At 44.0% G+C, this 24,972-nt stretch overlaps 1 protein-coding gene across 2 annotated transcripts in view; it reads right to left on the bottom strand.

Moving 5' to 3' along the window:
- Positions 1–24,103, bottom strand: part of LOC147464631 (serine/threonine-protein phosphatase PP1 isozyme 2-like) — a 37,381-nt gene extending 13,278 nt beyond the window's left edge. Inside the window, exons 1-3 of one of the 2 annotated variants that reach the window (XM_086516123.1) lie at positions 23,627–24,102; positions 22,407–22,966; positions 22,110–22,331 (exon numbers count right to left, since the gene is read on the bottom strand). In XM_086516123.1, coding sequence (XP_086372249.1) covers positions 22,110–22,331; positions 22,407–22,966; positions 23,627–23,804 — 960 coding nt within the window. In that variant the 5' untranslated portion in view covers positions 23,805–24,102. Of the gene's footprint in view, positions 1–22,055; positions 22,332–22,406; positions 22,967–23,626 lie in introns of those variants that run through there. The other variant, XM_086516115.1, reaches the window with a different exon arrangement.
- Between the last annotated feature and the right edge of the window lie 869 nt (positions 24,104–24,972).

Here is a 24,972-nt window from a genome sequence, read left to right as displayed (position 1 = left end):
TGTTTTGGAAGGCAATTTGGGAGAACATTGACACGCGGTTGCAATTCTCGTCATCTTTCAACCCGCAGACTGACAGGCAATCTGAGATTGCCAATTCAGTGGTATTAGATTTATTGAAGTCTTATCTCTCGGATCAGAAGACTCAATGAGAAAAATATCTACCTTTGGTGGAATTTGCCTACAACAACACGATACACTCTTCGACGAGGAAGGCGCCATTTAAGATTATTGAAGGTGTTGCGAAGGTTCCACTCTTCCTAAGCACGAAAGATAAGATTTTTGGAGCCGATGAGTAGACGCAGGACTTGGACACGACTTTTGCTAAGGTCCGCGAGGCTTTGCAAAAATCTCAAGAAAGAAAGAAAAAGCAGCAGATCACCATCGTTGCGATTTGAAATTGGAGGAGGATGATTGGGTCCTCTTACGTTTTGAAAAGGCACGCCTGAGAAAGAAAAAGGGAAAGGAAAGGCTTTTTCCAAAGCTTAGTATGAGATACTACGGACCTTTCCAGATCTCCGAAAAGATCAATGATGTCTCCTTCCGACTGAAACTGCCTGACACTCGGAGGATTGACAATGCATTTCATGTGAGTCTCTTGAAACCTTTTAAAGATGATGTGCCCGAAGTGAAAGAAAATGAGGAGAACCTTGTTCTTGAACAGATTTTGGTACATAAGGACAGAAAGAATAAGGGTAAAGTGAGAAGGCGATTCTTGGTTAAATTCAAGAACTCTCCTGCATTGGATGCGAAGTGGATGGAGGAGGAGGAGGAGGACCTAGCAGATACTCCTCAGATTGTGACACTTTACCTTGAAGCTTTTGGTTTAGCATAGTCTACTCCACATGGAGCCCCGAATTCAGCTTGGCCGGAGATTCAGTGCAATGGGTTTGCACAAGAGGGGAGTTACTCCGCTCCTTTGTCAACAGATGCCTCGATTTTTTGAATACTAGTCACTTGTATCTCTTTGAGCTTCAGGGATACTGAGAGCTGACAGTATTCTGTTGTATGACTTTATGAAATGGAATTCCGGATTATATGAAACTGATTTGTTCTTGACTTGCTTATGTGCAGAACTGATAGACGAAACAACTGCAGCATTTTGGTCTGAATGATTTCGATAGACATGGTTGCAATAGGGATTAGTCAATCGGGCATCTATGAGGTCATGAGTGGATCTAGATGCGGTTGCTAATTGCATTGCCAATAAAATCATGGTCTAAGATCCGAATGAATGTTGAATGTGACTCATGTGATGTCTTGTGATGTCGTGTGATGTGATTGCCGATTGGTACATGTGCTAGATGTGTGTTCCTAGTGCGTCAGTGCTAACAATCAGTGTCTGCTAAGACAATTTATGGCCTCTGTCTGTTTTGCAGGCGTAATCGACGACGATTACAATGCTTTCAAGAGGGGGGTATGTCACAAACTAGTGATGTGGTTGCCCATGTGTACAGACACACTAGCATGGACAAGCCGGGGAATGCACTCTGGCAGAAAGAAGGCATCGGAATCTGCGCAACATGCTGACGTGGCACTGCCGTACGGAATCCTACGGCGGATTTTTCGGGTTGCTGCCGTGGCAGATTTTTGGGACCTGCTTTTTATTCTACGCAATGAATTGAGAGAGAGAGAGAGAGAGAGAGAGAGAGAGAGAGAGAGAGAGAGAGAGAGAACAAGCTTTTGATTTCCAGCTTTTGGGCCTCTGCTTTTAGCATCCCTTGTAAACCCTTTAAATATGTGGGTAGGCCTCTCACAACTCAGAGCATCTAGACGCAGAGTTTGAGAGTGAGCGCCAGCCTACACTCTTGTACTTTGAACACAGATTAATACAAAAAGAAATACTGAAAGGGGCGCCAGTCTTTGGGGCCAATATCTCTAGGCACAAAACTTTGTCGGGCCGATGTCGAATCAATCGTAAACTGTGAACTGTTTTGAAGTGATTGTTTGTGGTGTCGCGGTAGATTCTCGACTTGGAGTGTCCAAGTCTGTTACAGAGCCCATGGCCTCATATTTAAAGGCCCTAGGCCCCAAAAGCAATTTACATGAAAAGCCTTCAAACTCAAAAGCTTCTGGTCCAAAAGCAATGCAAAAAAGCTGGCAACGTAAATCACGGAATTCCATACAACCGTCACGTCAACAAGCAACGCAAAACAGGAAAATCTGTACAATCTGCCGCATCATTATGTCAACGCAATTTCTGGGTCTTTCCGTACAGCTGCTACGCAAGTTTTTCAGTGTGTGTGTGGGTCCTGCTTTATTTTAATCTTTTATGTCACTTGGGCCCAATAAGACGGGGTCCCATAAGTTGGTAGAACTTCTTCTTCTGTTGCTTGTTCTTCTTAGGGTTTAGGCCCCTCGGCCGTGATCTGAAGGTTAGCTCTGCTCTTACTGACTTGACACGTCAACAGTTTGTGACAAATACTTCTCTCTCAAGACAAGTACATTGACAAAGTACTTGAATGGTTTAATATGTATTATGGCTTATGCTAAGCCTCTTGGTGTGCCTTTACCGTCACATACAAAGCTTAGCAAAGCTGATTGCCCAAAAGATGATGTAGCTGCAAAGTCTACGAAGGGTATACCTTATGCATCAGCTTGTGGACCTTTGATGTATGCCATGGTTGCCACACGGCCTGACATTTCTCATGCAGTGGGAGTTGTCAGACTTCAGTAGATTTATGTCTAAACCTGGAAAACCACACTGAGAAGCAGTAAAATGCATTTTTCGGTACTTAAAAGATACACAGGAGAAATGTATACGCTATGGGAAGGGTACATTGAAATTGCGGGGATTCTGTGATTCAGACATGGCAGGAGATCTTGACACTCGAAAATCCACCAGTGGGTATGTCTTCACTCATGTCGGTGGGGCTATTTTTTGGTGTTCAAGACTATAGAAAATTGTGGCACTGAGTACTACAGAGGCTAAATATATTTCAGCCACAGAGGCCGCCATGGTTGCTTCACGCATCAATTTCCATCAAGGGGCTAGACGTAATGTCAAGCCTATGGAAAACAAAGACAAAAATGATGCAAAGGGGAAAACCAATGTTCAAAATACTTCCCAAGTCACTTCCAACAACAACAATAATCGGTCCAAGGAGAAGGGAGTTTACAAAGGTAAAAACAAACTCTCTCCTGAAGAGCTTGAAGTTTTTCGCAAGGACCATAAGTGTTTCAAGTGTGGGGAGCAAGGACATGGCTATCGTTCTTGCCCCAAGAAGAATACTCGCAATGAGACTCCTAGGGCTTCCACCATCGAAGCTCCAAAAGAGGATGCTCATTGCAAAGGATCATCACTTTCCTATGCTTGGGGAAAGGTAAGAGAGCATGATGCCTTCATCTTGTTTGACCCTGGGTCTACTCTTACCTTCATATCAATGGAGTTGGCCACCAAGTTGGGCATTCAAGCTTTTGAGATGGGAGATATAGTAGTGGCTGATACAGCTTTCAAGGGACAACAAGCCTCCGTTACTCCCTTGATTGGGAAGTTGAGGCTTCATGTCCAAAGCTATGTCGACAAAGAAGACTTCTTCATCTCTCCTCTCCAACATGAGGATGTTATCCTAGGGGCACCATGGTTTGATCGCATGGCTGCCAACATGAAGTTCCCTGAAAGGAGAATCTACTTCACCTACAGGGGAAAGAACATGTATATAGATGCTAGTGAGCGTGGTAGTACTATTCCACTTGTAAATCCTCTTGCTTTTGATAAGTCAATGAAGAGCTCAGTTTCTGCGTACATGATTTTTGTCAAAGAGTCTCTAAAAGATACTAATGTTTCATCAAATGTAAATGGTAGGAATCAAGAAGAGTTAGACTTGTCTAATTTTCTAAAAGGATTCCAAGATGTGTTCATCGATGATATCCCTATGGACTTACCTCCAAAACGAGGGGATGATGACCATCGCATTGAGCTCCTTCCTGGAAGCTCACCACCTAACAAGCCTCCTTATCGAGTCTCACAAGCTCAACAAGAGGAGATCATGAGGCAAGTACAAGAGCTAGTAGACAAAGGGATGGTGAGGCCTAGTTCCTCTCCCTTTTGTTCTCCAGTCCTATTAGTGCAAAAGAAAGATGGTACATACCATATGTGTGTAAACTATCGAGCACTAAACCATATCACTATCAAAAACAGATTTCCCGTACCTCGGGTAGAAGATTTGTTTGATAAGCTACAAGGCTCTACCTACTTAAGTAGGATTGACCTTAAGAGTCGCTATCATCAAATAAGGATAGTGGATGAAGATATCTTAAAGACCGCGTTTCGCACAAAGTTTTGTCTTTATGAATATCTAGTCATGCCTTTTGGCTTGAGTAATACACCAGCTACGTTCAATCGTTTGATGGAGAAAATTTTTAGACCATACCGCAAATTCACCGGAGTGTTCTTTGATGATATCATCATCTACTCCAAGTCTTTGGAGGAACATAAGCAACATCTCCAAGTGATTTTTCAAGCATTGAGGGAGAACAAGCTTTTTCTCAACCAAAAGAAAAGCGAATTCTTCCTACAAGAGATTCAATACCTAGGTCATATTATCTCTAAAGATGGTATCCAAATGGATCCATCAAAGTTAGAGGTAATAAAAGTATGGCCTAACCCAAGAAATCTACATGAGCTAAGAAGCTTTGTCGGTATGTGCGCATACTATGACGCTTCATAGCAAAATTCTCTCAAGTAGCAGGACCACTACACGACTTAACTAAGAAGAACGTTAAGTTTGTGTTGACTGCTAATGAGCAAAATGCTTTTGAAAAGCTCAAAAAGAAGCTTACTTCCCAACCAGTCCTCGTGCTTCCGGATCCCTCAAAGCCATTTGAGGTCCAATGTGATGCTTGTGGTGATTGCCTTGGAGCAGTTTTGCTTCAAGAAGGGCATGCCATAGCATATGAGAGCCGAAGGCTCAATATTGACGAACGAGTCTTGGGCATTTATAAGAAAGAGCTTTTAGCTGTTCTACATGCCCCAGAGACATGGAAGCACTACACTCCATTTATCCTACGAACCGACCACCAAAGTCTCAAGTATTTCATCGCAAACCAAGCTTTCCAACAAACAAATGAGATAGGCAAATTTTCTTTCGCAATTTAAATTCCATATTGCTCACATAGCTGGTAAGCACAATCAAGTGGCTGATGCACTTTCACGACGACCCAAAGTTAATGCGGTGTCTATAGCTACTCACAATGATCTATCCTCTATGATAGATGAGTATGCTACTGACCCTGACTTTAGAGACATAATGTCAGCCCTTGCTTTGGGGAAGAAAGAGGAACCATTCACCTTGCAGGATGGTTATCTTCTCCACGGCAATAGGCTATGTGTTACCCATTGCCTTCGTGAGAAAGTTATGTATGAATCCCATGCTCCTCCATATGCGGGGCATAGAGGTATTCAACCTACTCTCCGAGGAGAGTAGACGTACTTCTATTGGCCTACCATGAAAGTGGACATACAAGAGTATGTTTCAAAATGTGTAGTATGCCAAAAGACCAAGTATGATAGAGGGAAGCAACCTGGATTACTCCAGCCATTGCCTATCCCAAATTCACTATGGGAGAGTATATCCATGGATTTCATCTTTGGATTACCCAAGTCTATCCATGGGAATAGAGGAATATGGACAATAGTTGACAGGTTTAGCAAGCAAGCACATTTTATTCCTGTCAAAAAGACTATTAAGGCACATCAAATGGCAACTCTCTTCATATCTCAGATTTTCAAGTACCATGGATTACCCACATCCATCGTGTCAGATAGAGATCCCAGGATGACCAGTAATTTCTGGAAAGGTCTCTTTGAAAATCTAGGAACAAGATTGAATTTCTCTTCGGCCTATCACCCACAAACGGATGGCCAAAGTGAGATAGCCAATCTTACGATACTCGATCTACTCAAGACTTATGTTACTGAAGTAGATCAACGCTCACAATGGAAAAGTACTTACCTCTTGTAGAGTATGCCTATAATAATACTGTACATACTTCTACGGGAAAAGTACCTGTTGAGATCATTGAGAGAAGACCTAAAAGTCCCTTGCTACTCAAAGTACATGGGAAGATCTTCGCTGCCGATGAGTACAGCCGTGACCTACAAGAATCTTTTCAAAAGATTAAGGAGACTATATCCATCTCTCAACAAAGGCAAAAAGCTGCTGCTGATAAGCACAGAAGAGCCTTAATGTTCAAAGAAAATGATTGGGTCTTACTCAAGTTTCCTAAGGCTCGATTAAGGCAAACGACGGGCAAAAATCCTACGGGCCATCAAAAGTATTATGCTAAACTAGCAAAAAGATACTATGGTCCTTTCCAAATCTTGAAGCCCATCAATGAGAAGGCTTATCAACTCAAGTTGCCCAACCATTGGCTCATACACAATGCCTTTCATGTAAGCTTACTTAAGCCCTACAAAGGAGAGCCGCCAACTGAAGCAATTATTGAAGATCCTCCCGAAGTTGAAGACCAAGAAGAGGTGCTACAACCCGAAGCTATTCTTCGGCATGAAGACAAGGCACTACGACATGGTAAGATTATCCGACGGTATCTTATTAAGTTCAAAAATTATCCTTTTGAAGATGCTAGATGGATGCAAGGAATACAACTTAAGAATAGAATGAACCTTGTCAATGCTTACAATGCTACATTAGAGTAAGCAAATGTACAAATTTCTTTTAAATGACTCATGTTTTTGTCTTATAAGACTAGTCCTGTTTTTAATTGTGCACAAATTTAATTAGTATGCACGCTTAGAATCATGTTTGTGATGACGACGTCTCTAAAACACCAAGTAGAATTTGTCACTCTACTTTGGGAGAATGAAATGGACTAAAGAACAGACATGCTTGCGGCAGCTATGTCTCCCAAGCACCAAATGGATTAGTCATCCATCTTGCAAAGATGTCGTGAGTAAAAAGAAATTCTCTACCCGCTAAGTAAAATTGACTAATGACTAAGGCTTTATCTCTTCTACCTCATAGTCGAGGACGACGACTATGATTTCAAGAGAGAGGTAATGTCAGAAAAAACCTAATATCTAATATCTAACCAACCCAAATGATTTTCTGATATTAAATTGATCACTTAATGTAGGAGAATAAACGGGAACAAGTGTTAAGATATAGAGATGTGCTTATAGATCGATCTCAACACGGGGCCAATGGTAAAGGGGCACAAATAAGAGATGGTCTATCAAAGAGCAAGGCTAACAAATGGAGCATAAGACCTTAGGGTTAGCTTCATTGAAGACCTCCAATAATGTGTGTAAAAGGCCTTTGACCTTAGGTAAGCTAGGGCTGAGCTTGAGGCGCAAGAACCCGACCCAGCTCGAGGTGCTTGTCCTGCTTGTCATGCTTGATGACTAAGGTGCTTGAGGTGCTTGATGATTGAGGTGGTTAATTATTGAGATGCTTGAGATGCTTGACGTGCTTGAGATGCTAGGGTTGCACTTGAGGTGAGAACCCAGCCCAAGCTTAAAGTGCTTATGAGCCAAGCTTGTGGTGAAAACTGGGCCTATGCATGAGGGGTTGAGGTGTCAAAAAGTCAAAGATTCAATCCCTACAAGGAGGGGGCGAGCCCTACATGAGGGGGGATGAGAGAGAACACCCACACACTCACACAAGGCATGCATGGTACAAAGAAAGCAAAAGGGACACTTGTCAAGTTCCTCCTCATGTTGCCCTCATGGTGTGCTTGAAGCCTATTGGTTGGCCACCCAAGGGGTCCAATAATACTTTAGGAGATTTAATTAATTGATTTAGCATTTATCTAGCCCTCTCTCTCAAAGAGGAAAGGGGGACGCTTGTCTCAAGGCTACCCTTGCTGCTTGTAATGCCTCCTGCTTGTGATTGGCTAGGCCTGGAGGGGTCCAATGAGCTTCAAGCATGAGCTACAAGGGGGGGGTCGACCCAAGCAAGCTAGGGGATTGCTTAGGGGGTATACTCACCCACACACACTCACAAACACTCTCATGGTGTGCTATGCAAAGTGCAAGAGCTCCCTCTCCTTCTCCAAGCAAGTAGAGGTTGAGAGCCTACACCAACACTCTTAGATATGGAGTGCAAATCCGACCAAGAGCCATGCTTCAATGCTTAAGCTTGCCATCTCCTTCTTCTTCATTACTATGCTATTATATATCCTAGCAACAAGAATTATGATAAGTGAGGAACTAATTCTTCCTTCTACGAAATGTTTTTTCCTCCTCTTCCCTACCCTCATTCCTTGCTAGCTCTCTCCACTTTCGAAGGTGTTTATTAGGTGCAGCGGAATGAATGTTGTTTTTTCTCAAGATTAGTGATGTTTATTGCTCAAGGTTACTTTTAGTTCTTTAGGGAAAGAGAGAGCTTTCCATCTTGTAGAGTGTTGTGGTCACGAACAAGTGAGTGGATTGTGCGTGAAAGTGAATGAGACTGAGAGAAGGAGAGAGAAGAGATACGACACCCGAGAGGTTGTAAAACCCTCCTCCGAAGGCCCCACTCTCGTCGGCAAGAGTGGTCCACTTTGATTGCACAAAGGTGTACAGTATGCAACGGACTGATGCAATGGGACTATGCCGATGACGACGACGACATGATGGCTGAATTTGTGTTCTTCTTTAGGTTGAAATTCTTGGACTGTTTTAGGGCTGAAAATGACTGTTTATGACTGTCGTAAAGGGCTGAAATCGGTGGATCTGACGGGGTTCCTGCTGAGGTCAAAAACGCTGACTGATGTACCTTCTTTGGCTGCGTTTTTTGCTATTGCTGAAGGCTGAGAAAACGCTGGTTGTGGCAGAGATTTCCCTGCTGAAAAACGCTGAAGAAGATGCTTCTGCTAGCGTTAGTCAATCCCTGAATTGGCTGCGTTTTATGGCTGAAAGCTGAAGCAAAAACGCTACTGCCTGCTGATGGTTAACGATCCACAAATGCTGGGCTATGGGTTGCTTGAAGGGTGTACAAACGCCAATCCAATGTGCTGGGATGGCGATGGGTTGGATCTGGGAAAAACGCCAATGGTAGGTGGGAGGTATGGCAAGGATCTATTGCTGGGGGTTTTGCTGAGAAGTTGCCTGTTGAGCGGGAAGCTCCTGCTGCCTCTTCTGCCAGAAAGTGCTAACTGAGGTTTGCTTATATATTAACTTAGCAAAATTGCCCTACCTACTTTTGTAGGAAAGTCACTTAAAAATAATAAGTGAAAATACCAATAAATAGGAAAATAGGCTAAATGCACTGGAAAATTCTCCTAACTGATGCTAATGGATTCTGATGGGAATTCCGATGATCATGCTGTGTGCAACCGGAGGATATGCATCTATGCTAAGTGATTGGGCATGCACGGTCTACGAATAGACTCACAAAAGTGCCAGATCACTGCTAAATCTAGACTGACGGACTGACTGAACCCTGCTGTGGTGTAGCTTGTCCACGGACACATAGGGTTGGGATGTGTCACGTGACATCCCCTTCTTTTCAAAGTGAGGTACTAGTACCGAACTGTATGGCGTCGAGGGAGATCGCCAACAGCATCCGGAATCCTGGAAGGGACTCTTCGCCGGCCCACTCTATTGTGTGGGTCGAGCGGTACTTGAACTTCATAAAGGTCTGCAGCGCTTGCTTTTTTGGGCCGCGCCGAAAGCGACACAAAGTCTTCTGAATCTCCTTTCTTGCTTCAACTTCGTCGAGAGTCTTGCTTATTTCGTCTTCAAGAATCTCCATGGCTGAAAATTCCTGAAACCATCTCCAACACAAAACCATGAACATACCCACTCCATGTAAAGTGAAAGAAAAAAAATCGTGTCTTCTCTAAAGACTCTGTATGCAATGTTGATGAACATAGAGACGGAGTTACAAACCGTTCATTAAACACATGCAAACCATGAGATCGAATCTTTCTCTGCAGATCTAAAGCAATCAATTGTGGCAATTCACAACGGAAATGCCCATGCTTGGTGCTCATACAATCATGTGCTCGTTCGGAAACTGTGTCATGCCAAGGAAGAGACATGGAATGTGACTTCCTTACATCCAAACTTTTCAACTTTTCATGAACAATCCGCATACATTCGTGCTCATCCATGAGAAGAACTTGCTCAACATACAATATGTCATGTCTAGGAAAAGGGATCACATAACGATGTTGACTAAAATACAGGGAACCGTCACGAATGAAACACTCGAACAATGTGTGTGTATCAATCATGCGACCACACAATACTTCCTATGAGGGTTCTTTGGACCAAGGCTCGAGAGCGAAGATCGGTTCGTCCTGAATGATCGAATCGTCCTGTGGAGGTTTTTTAGACCTCGACTCGAAAGCCAAGATCACTTTTTCATGATTGATCGAATCTACAATGAGGTTAGCTTCGCTAGAAAAAGCATCCACTAATACATCATCCTTGGAAACAATCACACATCATCTTCATGCAAATCATCATGCTTGTCATTGTCATCCAAATCATTATGCAAATCATTGGCATCCAAATCATCATGCAAATCATTATCATTCAATTCATCATGCTTCTCATCATGCAAATCATTATCAATCAAATCATCATCATGCTTCACACAATCATGCAAATCATGTGTGTCATGCTTTGGAGAAGAAGAAACGGAGAGAGTCTCCTTTTCGTGATTCTGTGCAAAGTACGCCTGTACTTAAGAAAAAAGTCGCAACATCTCTTTGTTCTGTCGATCGCTCTGTTCTTTGAGGTCTTTGTTCTTACGATCAAATTATGCTTGTCTTGCTTGGTTCTCTGCGTGTCTGCGTTCCATTTCTTTGAATTCACGATCCAATGTGGCTTGTCGTTCTTTGGCTTCCAAGCGTGCTTGCTCACCCTCATGCGCTATGGCTGTCATTCTTACTGCATTTCTTGCTTTGCGTTGTAAAGTCTGTTTCATAAACAACAGTTCCAACTCCTCCATGGGAGTTAGTGCAATCAGTGTTGTAGATGGGAAAGGGTCAGAAAAACCTCCTGGTGGGGAAAATTCTTCTTCGCCTCTCTCATGCTCATCACTTCCAAGCGAAATATCCAATCCGCTTCGAGTGATGATCATTCTGCAATCGTGGGTTCTTGTGGGTTCTTGGGTTCTTAAGTTCACGAGGAACTTGGGTTCTTGGGGGTCTTGAGGTTCTTGAGGTCCTTGATTCGTGAGAATCTTGGGTTCTTTAGGTTCTTGAGTCTTGAGGGTCTTGGGTTCTTAGGGTTCTTGAGGTTTTCTTTCGCTTGCAAATCGCGTTGGAGAAGGATCTTCTCTTCACCCGAGTTCTACCCTTTTCTGCGGGTGCACCCCTTGGCGGCCTTGCGCTCACACCAAGGTTGCTTTTTCCCACCTCACGTCGATTGGCCGGCCGCTAAGTGCACCGTCCGCTCTCAATGAGTGAAAAGAGACACAAGGGGAGGCTGGACAAGCCCTTCTTTCTTGGGATTCCCGTCACTCTTCAACAAAACACGATTAGGAATCGCCATGCCCAAGTAAACTTGGGTTCGTGCGATCGCAACAAGTGAAAAAATTCTTGTGGTTCTTGTGGTTCTTCCCTTGAGTAATGCAGAACGCTTCCAAAGCTTTGATACCAATGTTAGGTGCAGCGGAATGAATGTTGTTTGTTCTCAAGATTAGTGATCTTTATTGCTCAAGGTTCCTTTTAGTTCTTTAGGGAAAGAGAGAGCTTTCCATCTTGTAGAGTGCTGTGGTCACGAACAAGTGAGTGGATTGTGCGTGAAAGTGAATGAGACTGAGAGAAGGAGAGAGAAGAGATACGACACCCGAGAGGTTGTAAAACCCTCCTCCGAAGGCCCCACTCTCGTCGGCGAGAGTGGTCTACTTTGATTGCACAAAGGTGTACAATGCGTATGCAACGGACTGAAGCAATGGGACTATGCCGATGACAACGACGGTGATGACGACAACGACATGATGGCTGAATCTGTGTTCTTCTTTAGGCTGAAATTCTTGGACTGTTTTAGGGCTGAAAATGACTGTTTATGACTGTCTTTAAGGGCTGAAATCGGTGGATCTGACGGGGTTCCTACTGAGGTCAAAAACGCTGACTGATGTACCTTCTTTGGCTGCGTTTTCTGCTATTGCTGAAGGCTGAGAAAACGCTGGTTGTGGCAGAGATTTCCTTGCTGAAAAACGCTGAAGAAGATGCTTCTGCTAGCGTTAGTCGATCCCTACATTGGCTGCGTTTTATGGCTGAAAGCTGAAGCAAAAACACTACTGCCTGCTGATGGTTAACGATCCACAAATGCTGGGCTATGGGCTGCTTGAAGGGTGTACAAACGCCAAGCCAATGTGCTGGGATGGCGATGGGTTGGATCTGGGAAAAATGCCAATGGTAGGTGGGAGGTATGGCGAGGATCTACTGCTGGGGGGTTCTGCTGAGAAGTTGCCTGTTGAGCGGGAAGCTCTTGCTGCCTCTCCTACCAGAAAGGGCTAACTTGGGTTTGCTTATATATTAACTTAGCAAAATTGCCCTACCTACTTTTGTAGGAAAGTCACTTAAAAATAATAAGTGAAAATACCAATAAATAGGAAAATAGGCTAAATGCGCTGGAAAATTCCCCTAACTGATGCTAATGGATTCTGATGGGAATTCCGATGATCATGCTGTGTGCAACCGGAGGATATGCATCTATGCTAAGAGACTGGGCATGCACGGTCTACGAATAGACTCACAAAAGTGCCAAATCACTGCTAAATCTAAACTGACGGACTGACTGAACCCTGCTGTGGTGTAGCTTGTCCACAGACACATAGGGTTGGGATGTGTCACGTGACAGTGTTTGAGGTCTTGGGACTGAGGCTTGGGATAGTTAAAGCTTTCTTCAAGTTTATGTTATGTTTGTGATGCATGAAGCTTTCCATATTCATTGCATCACCTAGGTCACAAGGAACACAAAGATTGTATTGTAACAAGTCTCTCTTAATGGGAGAAATCATAATACAAATGCCTATTGGAGGGGGGACCCGCTCCACATAAATCCGGTCCTCAACTATTGTCATGTTCTCTAAATTCTCTCTCTTGCAAAAGTATTGTTCATGCCAAGTTAACTAATTGATATGATTATGTTGCTATCTTCAATTATATTCACCCGCTATGCTCACAAAGTCATTTCTCAAAAGTACTCTCATTAATTTCCGCTACTCTCAAATTAAATAGGCCAATTTCATTCCAATGCGGGAGCTGCCGGATGGTGGCTATGGTCAAGTGGTTCGTCCGACGCGTGTCTGTAGACGGTCCGTGTAGCCGGGAGATCCACTCCTTGCGTTCGTTTCATGGTATCAACCACGGCGTTGTTCTTGTGGTACCAGGAATTTCCCAAGAGAAAGGTTGTGATGGCTACGTCCCTGCTGGGTGCCGCTAGAACTGCCTCTGCAAGTGGTCCCATCCGATCCGGAGTGATCTCGAGCCGCGCCGCCAATTATGGTGAAATGAAGTTGGCCTTGGCTCCCCCATCAAAGAAGATCAGGGCTTCTTGGTCTTTCACTTTGCCCCAAGCTCGGCAAAGTTTTGTACTCTCATTTATCGTGCTGGGATCGGTACCCACACAATCTGGAACCACTCTTGTTTTCATCTTGCCTTTACTTCCACGTTCCTTAACTGCTCTCGAACTCTCAGGCCTTTCGTCACCGTGTCGTTCTATTCTTTATGTGCCTTTTTAGGGCACTTCGCGGAGATATGTCCAGTTTCCCCGTGTCCAAAGCACTTCCCTTCCTTGATGTAGCGAGCTCTCTCCTGAGGAGTGAGTTTGTGTTAGGTGCAACGGAATGCATGTTGTATTTTCTCAAGATTAGTGATCTTTATTGCTCAAGGTTCCTTTTAGTTCTTTAGGGAAAGAGAGAGCTTTCCGTCTTATGGAAAGTGCTATGATCACGAACAAAGTGAGTGGATTGTGCGTGCAAGTGAATGAGACTGAGAGAAGGAGAGAGAAGAGATACGACACCCGAGAGGTTGTAAAACCCTCCTCCGAAGGCCCCACTCTCATCGGCGAGAGTGGTCTATTCTTTGATTGCACAAAGGTGTACAATGCGTATGCAATAGACTGATGCAATGGGACTATGCCGATGACGACGACGACTTGATGTCTGGAATTTGGGATCTTCTAATCGCTGAATCTCAGGACTGTTTCGCTGGCTGAAAATGACTGTTTTGGCTACGTTTTCTTGGGCTAAAGATGGGGGAACTTCTGCAACCAATCTGGGATGTATCTGCTACCTTGCTATAGGCTGAAAATGCTGTGTATCTGCGGCAAGTTAGGGCTGAAGGTCAAAACGCTGCAGCAAGGCAAAAACGCCAGCAAAAACGCTAGCTTGGCTGAAATTGCTGATGTCAAAACGCTGATTCTGCTGATGCTTTGCAATCCCAAAAACGCTAGCTTTGGGGGCTGCCTGAAGGGGGAACAAACGCCAAAAAGGGGGGGCTTGATGGCGATGGCTGATGTTAGGAAAACGATGAGGATGGGAACTTGCCCGGCGAGGATGGGGATCCAAAAACGCTGGGGGTGCTGGGCGGTACTGCTGAGAAGTTGCCTGTTGAGCAGGAAGCTCCTGCTGCCTCTTCTACCAGAAAGTGCTAACTGAGGTTTGCTTATATATTAACTTAGCAAAATTGCCCTACCTACTTTTGTAGGAAAGTCACTTAAAAATAATAAGTGAAAATACCAATAAATAGGAAAATAGGCTAAATGCACTGGAAAATTCTCCTAACTGATGCTAATGGATTCTGATGGGAATTCCGATGATCATGCTGTGTGCAACCGGAGGATATGCATCTATGCTAAGTGATTGGGTATGCACGGTCTACGAATAGACTCACAAAAGTGCCAGATCACTGCTAATCTAACTTGACTGGACTGAATGAACCCTGCTGTGGTATAGCTTGTCCACGGACACATAGGGTTGGGATGTGTCACGTGACATCCCCTTCTTTTCAAAGTGAGGTACTGGTACCGAACTGTATAGCGTCGAGGGAGATCGCCAACAACATCCGGAATCCTGGAAGAGACTCTTCGCCGGCCCACTCTGCTGTGTGGGTCGAGCGGTACTTGAACTTCATAAAGGTCTGCAACGCTTGCTTTTTTGGGCCGCGCCGAAAGCGACACAGTCTTCTGAATCTCCTTTCTTGCTTCAACTTCGTCGAGAGTCCTGCTTATTTCGTCTTCAAGAATCTCCATGGCTGAAAATTCCTGAAACCATCTCCAACACAAAACGATGAACATACCCATTCCATGTAAAGTGAAGGAAAAAAATCGTGTCTTCTCTAAAGACTGTGCATGCAATGTAGATGAACAAATAGACGGAGTGACAACCTGTTCATCAAACATATACAAACAATGCGCTCGAATCTTTTCTGTTTGATCGAAATCAATAAACTGTGGCAAATCACAATGGAAATGCCCATGCTTGGTGCTCATACTATCATGTGCTCTTTCGGAAACTGTGTCATGCCAAGGAAGAGACATGGAATGTGACTTCCTGACATACAAACTTTTCAACTTTTCATGAACAATCCGCATACATTCGTGCTCATCCATGAGAGAAACATGCTCAACATACAATATGTCATGCCTAGGAAAAGGGATCACATAACGATGCTGACTAAAATACAGGAAACCTTCACGAATGAAACACTCGAACAATGCGTGCGTACCAATCATGCGAACACATAATACTTCCTGTGAGAGTTCTTTGGACCAAGGCTCGAGAGCCAAGGTCGCTTCTTCGGGATCTATTGAATCTTCTTGTGGGGGATCTGTGGACCTCGACTCGAAAGCCAAGATCGATTCTTCCTGAATGATCGAATCGTCCTGTGGGAATTCTTTAGAGCTCGACTCAAAAGCCAAGATCGGATCTTCGTGATTGATCAAATCTTCTACGAGGTTAGTTTCGCTAGGAAAAGCATCCACTAACACATCATCCTTGTGAACAATCACATCCTCTTCATGCAATTCATCATGTTTGTGAGAAATCCCATCTTGATCATGCAAATCATCATGCTTGTGAGAAATCACATCTTGATCATGCAAATCATCATGCTTGTCATTGTCATCCAAATCATTATGCGACTCGTTGGCATCCAAATCATCATGCTTATCATTGTGCTTCAAATCATCATCATGCTTCACACAATCATGCAAATCTTGTGTATCATGCATTGGAGAAGAAGAGACTGAGAGAGTCTCCTTTCCCCAAATCTCTTGCATCTGTGCCTGAACTTGAGAATAGAGTCGCCAAAACTCTGTGTTTTGTCGGTCGCTCTGTTCTTGTATTGCTTTTCTTTCTGCTTTGTCTTTTGCGTGTCTGCGATCCATTTCTGCTTCTCTTGCTTTGGCTTCCAAGCGTGCTTGCTCGCTCTCACGCGCTATGGCTGCCATTCTTTCTTGGGACTAATGCTCTATGGCTGCCATCTTTTCTTCGTAGTCATGCTCTATTTCTGCTTTTCGTTCGGCATCTCTTGCTTTGTCTGCTAACTTCTTGTCAATCATCCTCTTGTCGAAAGCCTCCTTAGGAGTTAGTGCAATCGGTGTCAGAGATGGGGAAGGGTCAGAAAAACCTCCTAGTGGGGAAAATTCTTCTTCGCCTCTCTCATGCTCATCACTTCCAAGCGAAGTATCCATTCTCCATTCCGCTTCGAGTGATGATCATTCTGAAGTCGTAGGTTCTTGTGGGTTCTTAAGTTCACGAGGAACTTGGGCTCTTTACTTCGTTAGCGTAGAGGGCAAAATCGCAATGGTGCCCTCTTGTTAACCCACGTGTCCGGCCCCTTGTTATTTTTAACGAGCCTCGATTTTTCAATCGCAGGTACTCGCGCAGCTCGTCGGCTCCACAGCTCGTCTCTTGCGCTCAATCGCTTTAGCATCTCCCATAGGCTCCAGGCAACCTGAAGCGAGCCTTAATATTACTGATCAAAACTACAAAACTTGCATGGCAGGAGCACTGCCTGGTTGAGCTGCTTGAGCGAGCACTTTGAAGTTTTTGAATGCTACCTCTGAGATCAGCCTTGTTCTCCTCTCCAACATGGCCCTCGTCCTCATGTGTGCTGCTTTGAATCTCCTCTTTCTTGGTCGCCTCAAGGAAGCTAAAGTTGAGCGACTCAATGAACAATTTTGGCGCGAGCTTATGGAGATCCTCTTTGCCATGATCATCTTCAGAGACGAATTCAATGTGCCCTTTGTGGCTATGGTGACTTTTTTACTCTTCATCAAGACATTTCATTGGCTTGCTCAGAAGTGGGTGGAGTTTATGGAGACAATTCCAGCAAACTCACGCCTTTTCCACATTCTTGGATTGCACCTTCCTATACACACATGTTGCCTCTCTTTCCTATACAATAGCACAAAAAGTGCTTGAGGACTTCTTGTGCGCGGAATGTCGCCACTTGCATTAATTGCGGGATATGCGTATAACAAGAGCAGGGCAAGAAAGCTCTAGGCTATTTTCAGTGAATACAAAACAAGTGCATCTCTCCCAATTCAATCACCTATACTTTCGTGTTGAAGGCTATGCTTAGACCTTGAAGGCATGTGGCTCTACGCGAGTGCTTAAGGAGCGTCCTGCCCGGGGTGTGGACTCTTGGAATGCACTCGTCGTGGGACATGCACAACTGCAGCAGGGCCAAAAAGCTCTAGGTTGTTTTCAGCTGCCTATCCAGACTATGGACTCTTGGAATGCACAGATTGCATGATTTGCCACAAGAGAAAGCTCTAGTCTTTTTTCAACAAATGCAACCACCTATGTATGCATCTTGAAGGCAAGTGGCTCTACGCAAGATACTGATATAGACAAAAAAGTTCACAATTATATTGTTGGTTAGAGGCTATTGAAAAAAGATGTCGTTCTTGGCACTGACTTGATTGATATGTATGCCAAATGTGGTGCGCTTGAAGCACAAAAATTGATTAAGGAGCTTCATGTTGCTTCTTGGAATGCATTGATTGAAGATGTGCGCAACAAGAGCAGGTCCAAAAAGCTCTTCCATATCAAAGCTTCGCTAGTGCAACTTCAGCCTTCGCCAGAAAGCTCTACAATATTTCCAACGGATGCAAAGCAGGTGTATCCCCAAATTCAGTCACATATATTTTTGTCTTGAATGCTATGCTTACATCTTGAAGGCATGTGCAACTCATTGATTGTTTTCTCCATCAGGCAACATCAGATGTCAATATAGACACATAATTTCACAATTATACTGTTAGTCAGAAAATACATACCATGCTTGGCACTACCTTGGTCAATATGTATGCCAAATGGGGAGCACTTGAGAAAGCACAAAAAGTGCTCTGTCCATAATGTTGCCTCTTGGAATGCACTGATTGTGGGATATGTGCAACAAGAGCAATGCCAAAAAGCTTTACCATGTTCCTAGAGGATGTAAAGAACGTGTATCTCTCCAAATTTAGCCATATATACTTTTGTCTTGTAGGCTATGCTTACATCTTGAAGGCATGGGGCTCTATGCAGTTGCTCGAGGAGCTTCCTATCCGGAGTGTGGACTCTTAGAATGCAATGATTGCAAGATTTTCCCCTATAGCAGGGCCAAAAAGCTCTAGTCCGTTTTTAACAAATGCGAAGCAAGGGCCTCTCTCCATATGCAATCACATAAGCATGCATGTTGAAGGCATGTGGATATACGCCAGATGCCGTTATGTCATGCTTGGCACTACCTTAGTCGATATGTATGCCAAATGTGGAGCGCTTGAGCAAGCACAAAAAGTGCTTTGTCCGAAATGTTGCCTCTTGAAATGCATTGATTGCGGGATATGTGCAACAAGAAGAGTGCCACAAAGCTTTACAAATGTTTCTAGCCGATGCAAAGCACGTGTATCCCTCCAGCCATATATAATTTTGTCTTGCAGGCTATGCTTACATCTTGAAGGCACATGGCTCCACACAATTGCTCAAGGAGAGTCCTGTTCAGAGTGTGGACTGTTGGATTGCACTGATTGAAAGATTTCCCCCTATAGTAGGGCCAGAAAGCTCTAGTCTGTTTTTAGCAAATGCGAAGCGAGGGCCTCTCTCTAGATGCAATCACATAAGCGTGCATCTTGAAGACATGTGACTGTAAGCAAGATGCAGATATGTCATGCTTGGCACTACCTTGGTCAATACGTATGCCAAATGTCGAGCGCTTGAGAAAGCACAAAAAGTGCTTTGTGTGGAATGTCGCCTCTTAGAATGCACTACTTGCGGGATGCAAAGCACGTGTATCTCTCCAAATTCAGCCATATATAATTTTGTATTGCAGGCTATGCTTACATCTTGAAGGCATGTGGCTCTACGCAATTGCACAAGGAGCGTCTTGTCCGGAGTGTGGACTCTTGAAATGCACTAATTGCAAGATTTGCTCCTATGGCACGACAAAAAAGCTTTAGTCTGTTTTCAGCAAATGCAAAGGGACGGCCTCTCTCCAGATGCAATCACATAAGCATGCATCTTGAAGGCATTTGGTTGTACGCAAGATGCCAATATGTTGTGATTGGCACTACCTTGCTCGATATGTAAGCCAAATGTCGAGCACTTGGGAAAGCACAAAAATTGCTCTATCCGGAACGTCACCTCTTGGAATGCATCGATTGCGGGATGCAAAGCACGTCTACTCTCCAAATTCAGCCACATATACTTCTGTCTTGAAGGCATGTGGCTCTACGCAATATTTGCTTGAGGAGCTTCTTGTCCGGAGTGTGGACTCTTGGAATGCACTCATTGCAAGGTTTCCCCCTATGGCAAGGCCAGAAAGCTCTAGCCTGTTTTCAACAAATACGATGCGAGTGCCTCTCTCCAGATGCAGTCACATAAGCGTGCATCTTGAAGGCATGTGGATGTACACAAGATGCCGATATGTCGTGCTTGGCACTACCTTGATCGATATGTATGCCAAATGTGGAGCGCTTGAGAAAGCACAAAAAGTGCTCTGTCCGGGATGTCGCCTCTTGGAATTCACTAATTGCGTGATATGTGCAATAAGAGAAGTGCCAGAAAGATTTACAATGTTTGCAGCAAATGCAAAGAATGTGTATCTCTCCAAATGCAGCCATATATACTTATGTCCAATGCAAAGCGAGGGCCTCTCTCCAGATGCAATCAAATAAGCGTGCATCTTGAAGGCATGTGGCTATACAGAAGATGTCGACATGGGCTTAAAAAGTACACCACACTTGGCATACATGTCAACCAAAGCATTGCCAAGAACGACAACTTTTTGTAATAGCCCCTTCCTAACAATATTATCATGACTCTGCTTGCCCATGATAGTTGGAGACCTATGTGGAGATAATAAAAAATATACATCTCTCTCTCTCTCTCTCTCTCTCTCTCTCTCTCTCTCTCTCTCTCTCTCTCTCTCTCTCTCTCTCTCTCTCTCTCTCTCTCTCTCAAGTTTTTGTCTTCTTGTTTTCTCTTACCCTCGGACTCTGCGGCGGCTAACGAAGCACTCTAGTTCTTGAGAGCGGGTTTGCGGGGTGGTTTTGTGGTCTTTTGCCACTGCGTATACACCTGGTCTAAAGAAGTCTGGCTCATATATTTTGCCAATTTCGGGTCCTTTGCAAAATTGAGCATCATCTTTGTTGCATCGCCGATCAATTGTCGACGCTCCATCTCTTGACACTCTGCCTAAGTAGGTTGAGGCGGGCCATACTCCTCGCGTGAATCTTCGTTGTGATCCCTTCTCGCATCTCGGGATGCACAGGGAGTCGACTAATCTTTGCCTGAAGCCATAAGTGCCGCGGAAAAAAAAAAGGGATCGAATTTCCAATAGAAGAGAAATCGGCCGTGCTCTGATACCACTGTAACAGACTTGGACACTCTCAAGTCGAGACACGAGATCACAAATAATTGCTTCAAACAGTTCACAGTTCACAATTGATTCGACACTGGCCCGGCGGAGTTCCGTGCCTAGAGATATTGGCCCCGAAGACTGGCGCCCCTTTCTGTATTTCTTTTTGTATCAATCTGTGTTCAAAGTACAAGAGTGCAGGCAGCCGCTCACACTCAGACTCTGCGTCCAGATGCTCTAAGTTGTGAGAGGCCAACCCACTTATTTGAAGATTACATGGGTTACTAAAAGCAGAGCCCCAAAAGCTTCAAAAGCTGTCCCAAAAGCTGAAAATCAAAAGCTTTGAAAAATTAAGCAAAAGAGGCTTTTCCTCTCTCTCTGAACCCTTGCCTAAAATAAAGCAAAAAGGCTTCTCTCCAGACACAGTAGCAAAACTCGTGTATAACTCATCATCTAATGCTCCCAACACAGAAAGCAACCTCCATTCGCAAACTTGTCGTGAGAACTTGCTGGTCCGTAGAGGTAGAATTTCCTCTTCTCACAACGCTCCAAAAGACTAAGCAAACAAGGGGGCTTGCCTTCTTTTTATAGGTGTAGCAGGCGACCAAGAATAGTCGGAGTAAGGGGGCGCCTTGCTTGTTCTAGAGGTGAGGCTGAGAATAGGATTGTCTCGGGGTGCACTCCAAGCCAAGAGAGGGGATTCAATTTCAGCCCAACATAGCCAGAGATGGGGACGCCTTGGTTTTTGAGCCTTTTTTAATAGTGGGCTGCAATGATTGCATCCAATTGATTAAGTGGAAAGCCCGACAACTTTGGGCTGCAATGGTTGCATCCAATTGATTAAGTGGGAAGCCGGACAATTTTAAACATGGTGTGAACATGTTCAAAACTCCATCAAAAATTATGAGCTGAAAATCAATGCTTACACAACACTCCCCACCCGTCCCTGGATGCAATCTCATGCATGGATGCAATGCAAACATACTCCCTTCCGGAAAAGCATTTGCTTTCCTAGAAAGCACTCAAAAACATCCGACTTTTCTTCAAAGCTTCTTAGCATCCATCTTTATTCATGTGCTTGCATCTTTACGTGTAACTCTCCTCTTGTGACTGCTCTTGTACATAGGAGGTACCACTAGATGAATCACAAGAGGTAATTCTCAATATATACATTACAAAACACCAAAACTATTTCTTGCTTTTCAGTCAGTCCCTCACATTTCCAACATATACACTTCTAGCCACCTATTTACAGTTATACACACACACAAGCCAGCAATCTCTCTTGAGCATAAACAGCCAAGAAAATCTGGAAACAGGTTTCATGCAAGCAACCCCAGACTAAGGAGACAGAGTGGTACCCTAGCACCACGAGGTGGCGTTCCAGGTTTAGCGGAGTTCACGGAGTTGTAAGAGAATTTCGGTTTCTTGTCTGCAGGCTTCAAGATTTGAAACGAACACATAAGGGTCTCATCAACACTCATCATCGCTCCTGCATTATCGAACTCCCCACAGTAATTTGGGGCTGAAAAAATAGTCACAAGCTGTCTGTCTGCAAAAAATTCATAACCATCCTCTACAACCTGCCCATAAAAAGACAGGTGAGCTCATTATCAATCTCTTCGATTGCAGCTACAAATGCAACAAATCAGACTAACCTGATGAGCTCGACAGATCAAATCAAGGTCATGTTTTTGTAGGAACTCATTGACCTTGTCTGCCCCAAATGTGAAAGAAACACCTCTATCATTCTCCCCCCAGCCAGATAGCTCTTTTTCAGGATCCGCCCACAGGAGATCGCACAGCAACCCTTGATCAGGTACATCTGTTGGACGATGTATGGATCGAATCTGATCCAGGTTCTGTAGTTCAGGAGAGAGCCCACCATGCATGCAAAGAATCTTTTCATCTATCAAGGCTGCCACGGGGAGACAATTGAAGCAATCTGTAAAGGTCTTCCACAACCTGATGTTGAACCTCCTCTTGCATTCATCATAAAAGCCATATATGCGATTGATGGAAGCACACTCATGATTGCCTCTTAGAAGAAAGAAATTCTCTGGATATTTGACTTTGTAAGCTAGCAGGAGACAGATAGTTTCAAGACTCTGTTTGCCCCTGTCCACATAATCTCCTAAAAAGAGATAATTCGCCTCTGGTGGAAATCCCCCATACTCAAAAAGCCGCAACAGATCAGAATACTGACCATGAATGTCACCTACAGCACACAAAAAGAATGATATGTACCACTAATCAAACAACTGTATTGCTCTACAAAACGAATCTCAATGAATGCCTTTTGAAAATAGCCCACACATTCAAAAGATGAGATGAGATAAAACAACGAAAAATGTGTGAAACGAGTGAAATAGTTGAGCAATGGAGGAGCAAAGCAATTGACAATGAGGAAATAATAAAAAGAAATTCTCGTGCTCACCATAGTTATAGCAACACACAAATAATTTCCAAATCCACAGTAGTACTACCTGCATATTCAAGTGCCAGTAGTAGAGAGATCTCTCTCTTGAAATGAGCCTCTGTAAGAGCTCAAACAGCTCAAAAAGCAGAACCTCTATATATGTAAAGATCCTTGTCCTTGATTCATAAAAGTGGAAACTCAAACACATAGATAAAGGGAATGGTGCATAGCTATTTAAAATTGTACCATAACATACTGCACTTCCAAAGACCGACACAAAATCTCATAAGCTTCGCAATGTGTGCCCAGGAATGAACCATTTCAAACAAAACCATCATGACCGCTTAATTGACAAAGGCCGAACCTTACAATGTGAGTAAATGGGAGCAACATACTGCATGCCATCAAGTAAGTGTAAAAACAAAGCACGGTTCTATATCTCTTGTAAGAAGTCCTTACCACAGATCTTAATGGGGGCTTCAAGCTCAAGCAGGTTGGGCTGTTGCATGAATATGGCCTTGGATGTGTTGCAAAGCTGTCGGATCTCAGCTTCAGATAGCTGAACCTGCTTACCGGGCCGTGCATCCCGTACTTCCAAAAGGCGATGTATAATATCATCCAGCGCAGCAGGGTCCATCAAACCCTAGAAAAACCGCAGACTCGAAAACAAGAAAAAACCCCAGACTATTTGCGAGTGCCAGAAAACAGGAAGAACTTCTCTCCTCCTCTGTGGGCAACGTTTGCTTGATAAGTTTGATGCCTCGCGTGGATGTGTTCGGGGAATAGCTGCTTGACGAAAGGAACCCTTCCTGTAAAAGAGTGAAAACCTTCTGCGTGAAGAGTATCGAGAGGAGAGAGAATTCGCACGGAGACGAGAAGGCACTGCGTGTGCGCGTGTGAGGAGAGGCGATTTCAACGGCCGCCTCTTGATTCTCTCTCCTCTCACACTAATCTGCTTTTATCTATCTTCTTTCAATAAGCATCCAAAAAGCTAAAAATGGGAACATGGCCCATTCGAACAGCATGTTGAAACATGACACACTGTTGACACACCAAGCGATAGGAAGGAAAACTTCAGTATTATATAATCGGTGATATCAGCTGATCAACTCACCGAGCTTTGACGGCAATGGGATCGGACCCCCTCCTAATATCATTTGGTAAATTTAGGTTGCGTTAGGTTCTCTAGCTTAGGTCAACTTTTTCCTAGCCCATGAGTTTTCCTCCTGCACACCCACCTCTCATGGCAAGCTGACTCACAGCACAAGATAGACATAACTGTTCCAAGCTACTTACCCCGCCCATGAGATTGGAAAGATGCTTCCAACCAATCGATAGATTCTAATCATGATAGCATAGGAGAAAGAAAGCATTCATGTGTGTGACCTCCATACATGGACGCCCTCGGCAAGGTGAAAAGTGGAAGTAGAGCTTTGATGCTAGCGGAGTCACCCAACCTAAGGTAGCCTTGGAGATAGCAATTTGAACCCACACCTTAAGAGACAAACACTCTTTCAGCTAAGCTGCAAAACCCCTCAATAATGTGCACATGCATGTTGCCCCTAATGTCTATGGCCACTTTTTTTGGTTAGTTGCAATTTGAAAAGGCTTTAGTTTCGTACAAAATGTATATTGATGCAATGAGTAAACAATTTAAGTGGCTTGCTAATCCATCATCAAAGAAAACTACGGCACGGTCCTCACCCAATTATCATAAATCGTAGGTAGCATGCCCTTCCCCTATATACTTGTTTCCTCCTCCAATGGTGAAGGGTTACAATATGCTTCTCCTCTAGTATAAGGAG

This window comes from Adiantum capillus-veneris, chromosome 1 (assembly GCF_014529385.1).
Source record: "Adiantum capillus-veneris isolate H3 chromosome 1, ASM1452938v2, whole genome shotgun sequence".
Taxonomy (NCBI): Eukaryota; Viridiplantae; Streptophyta; class Polypodiopsida; order Polypodiales; family Pteridaceae; genus Adiantum; species Adiantum capillus-veneris.
Note: the sequence above shows the minus strand (reverse complement) of the source record. Positions and strands in the feature narration are given on the sequence as shown.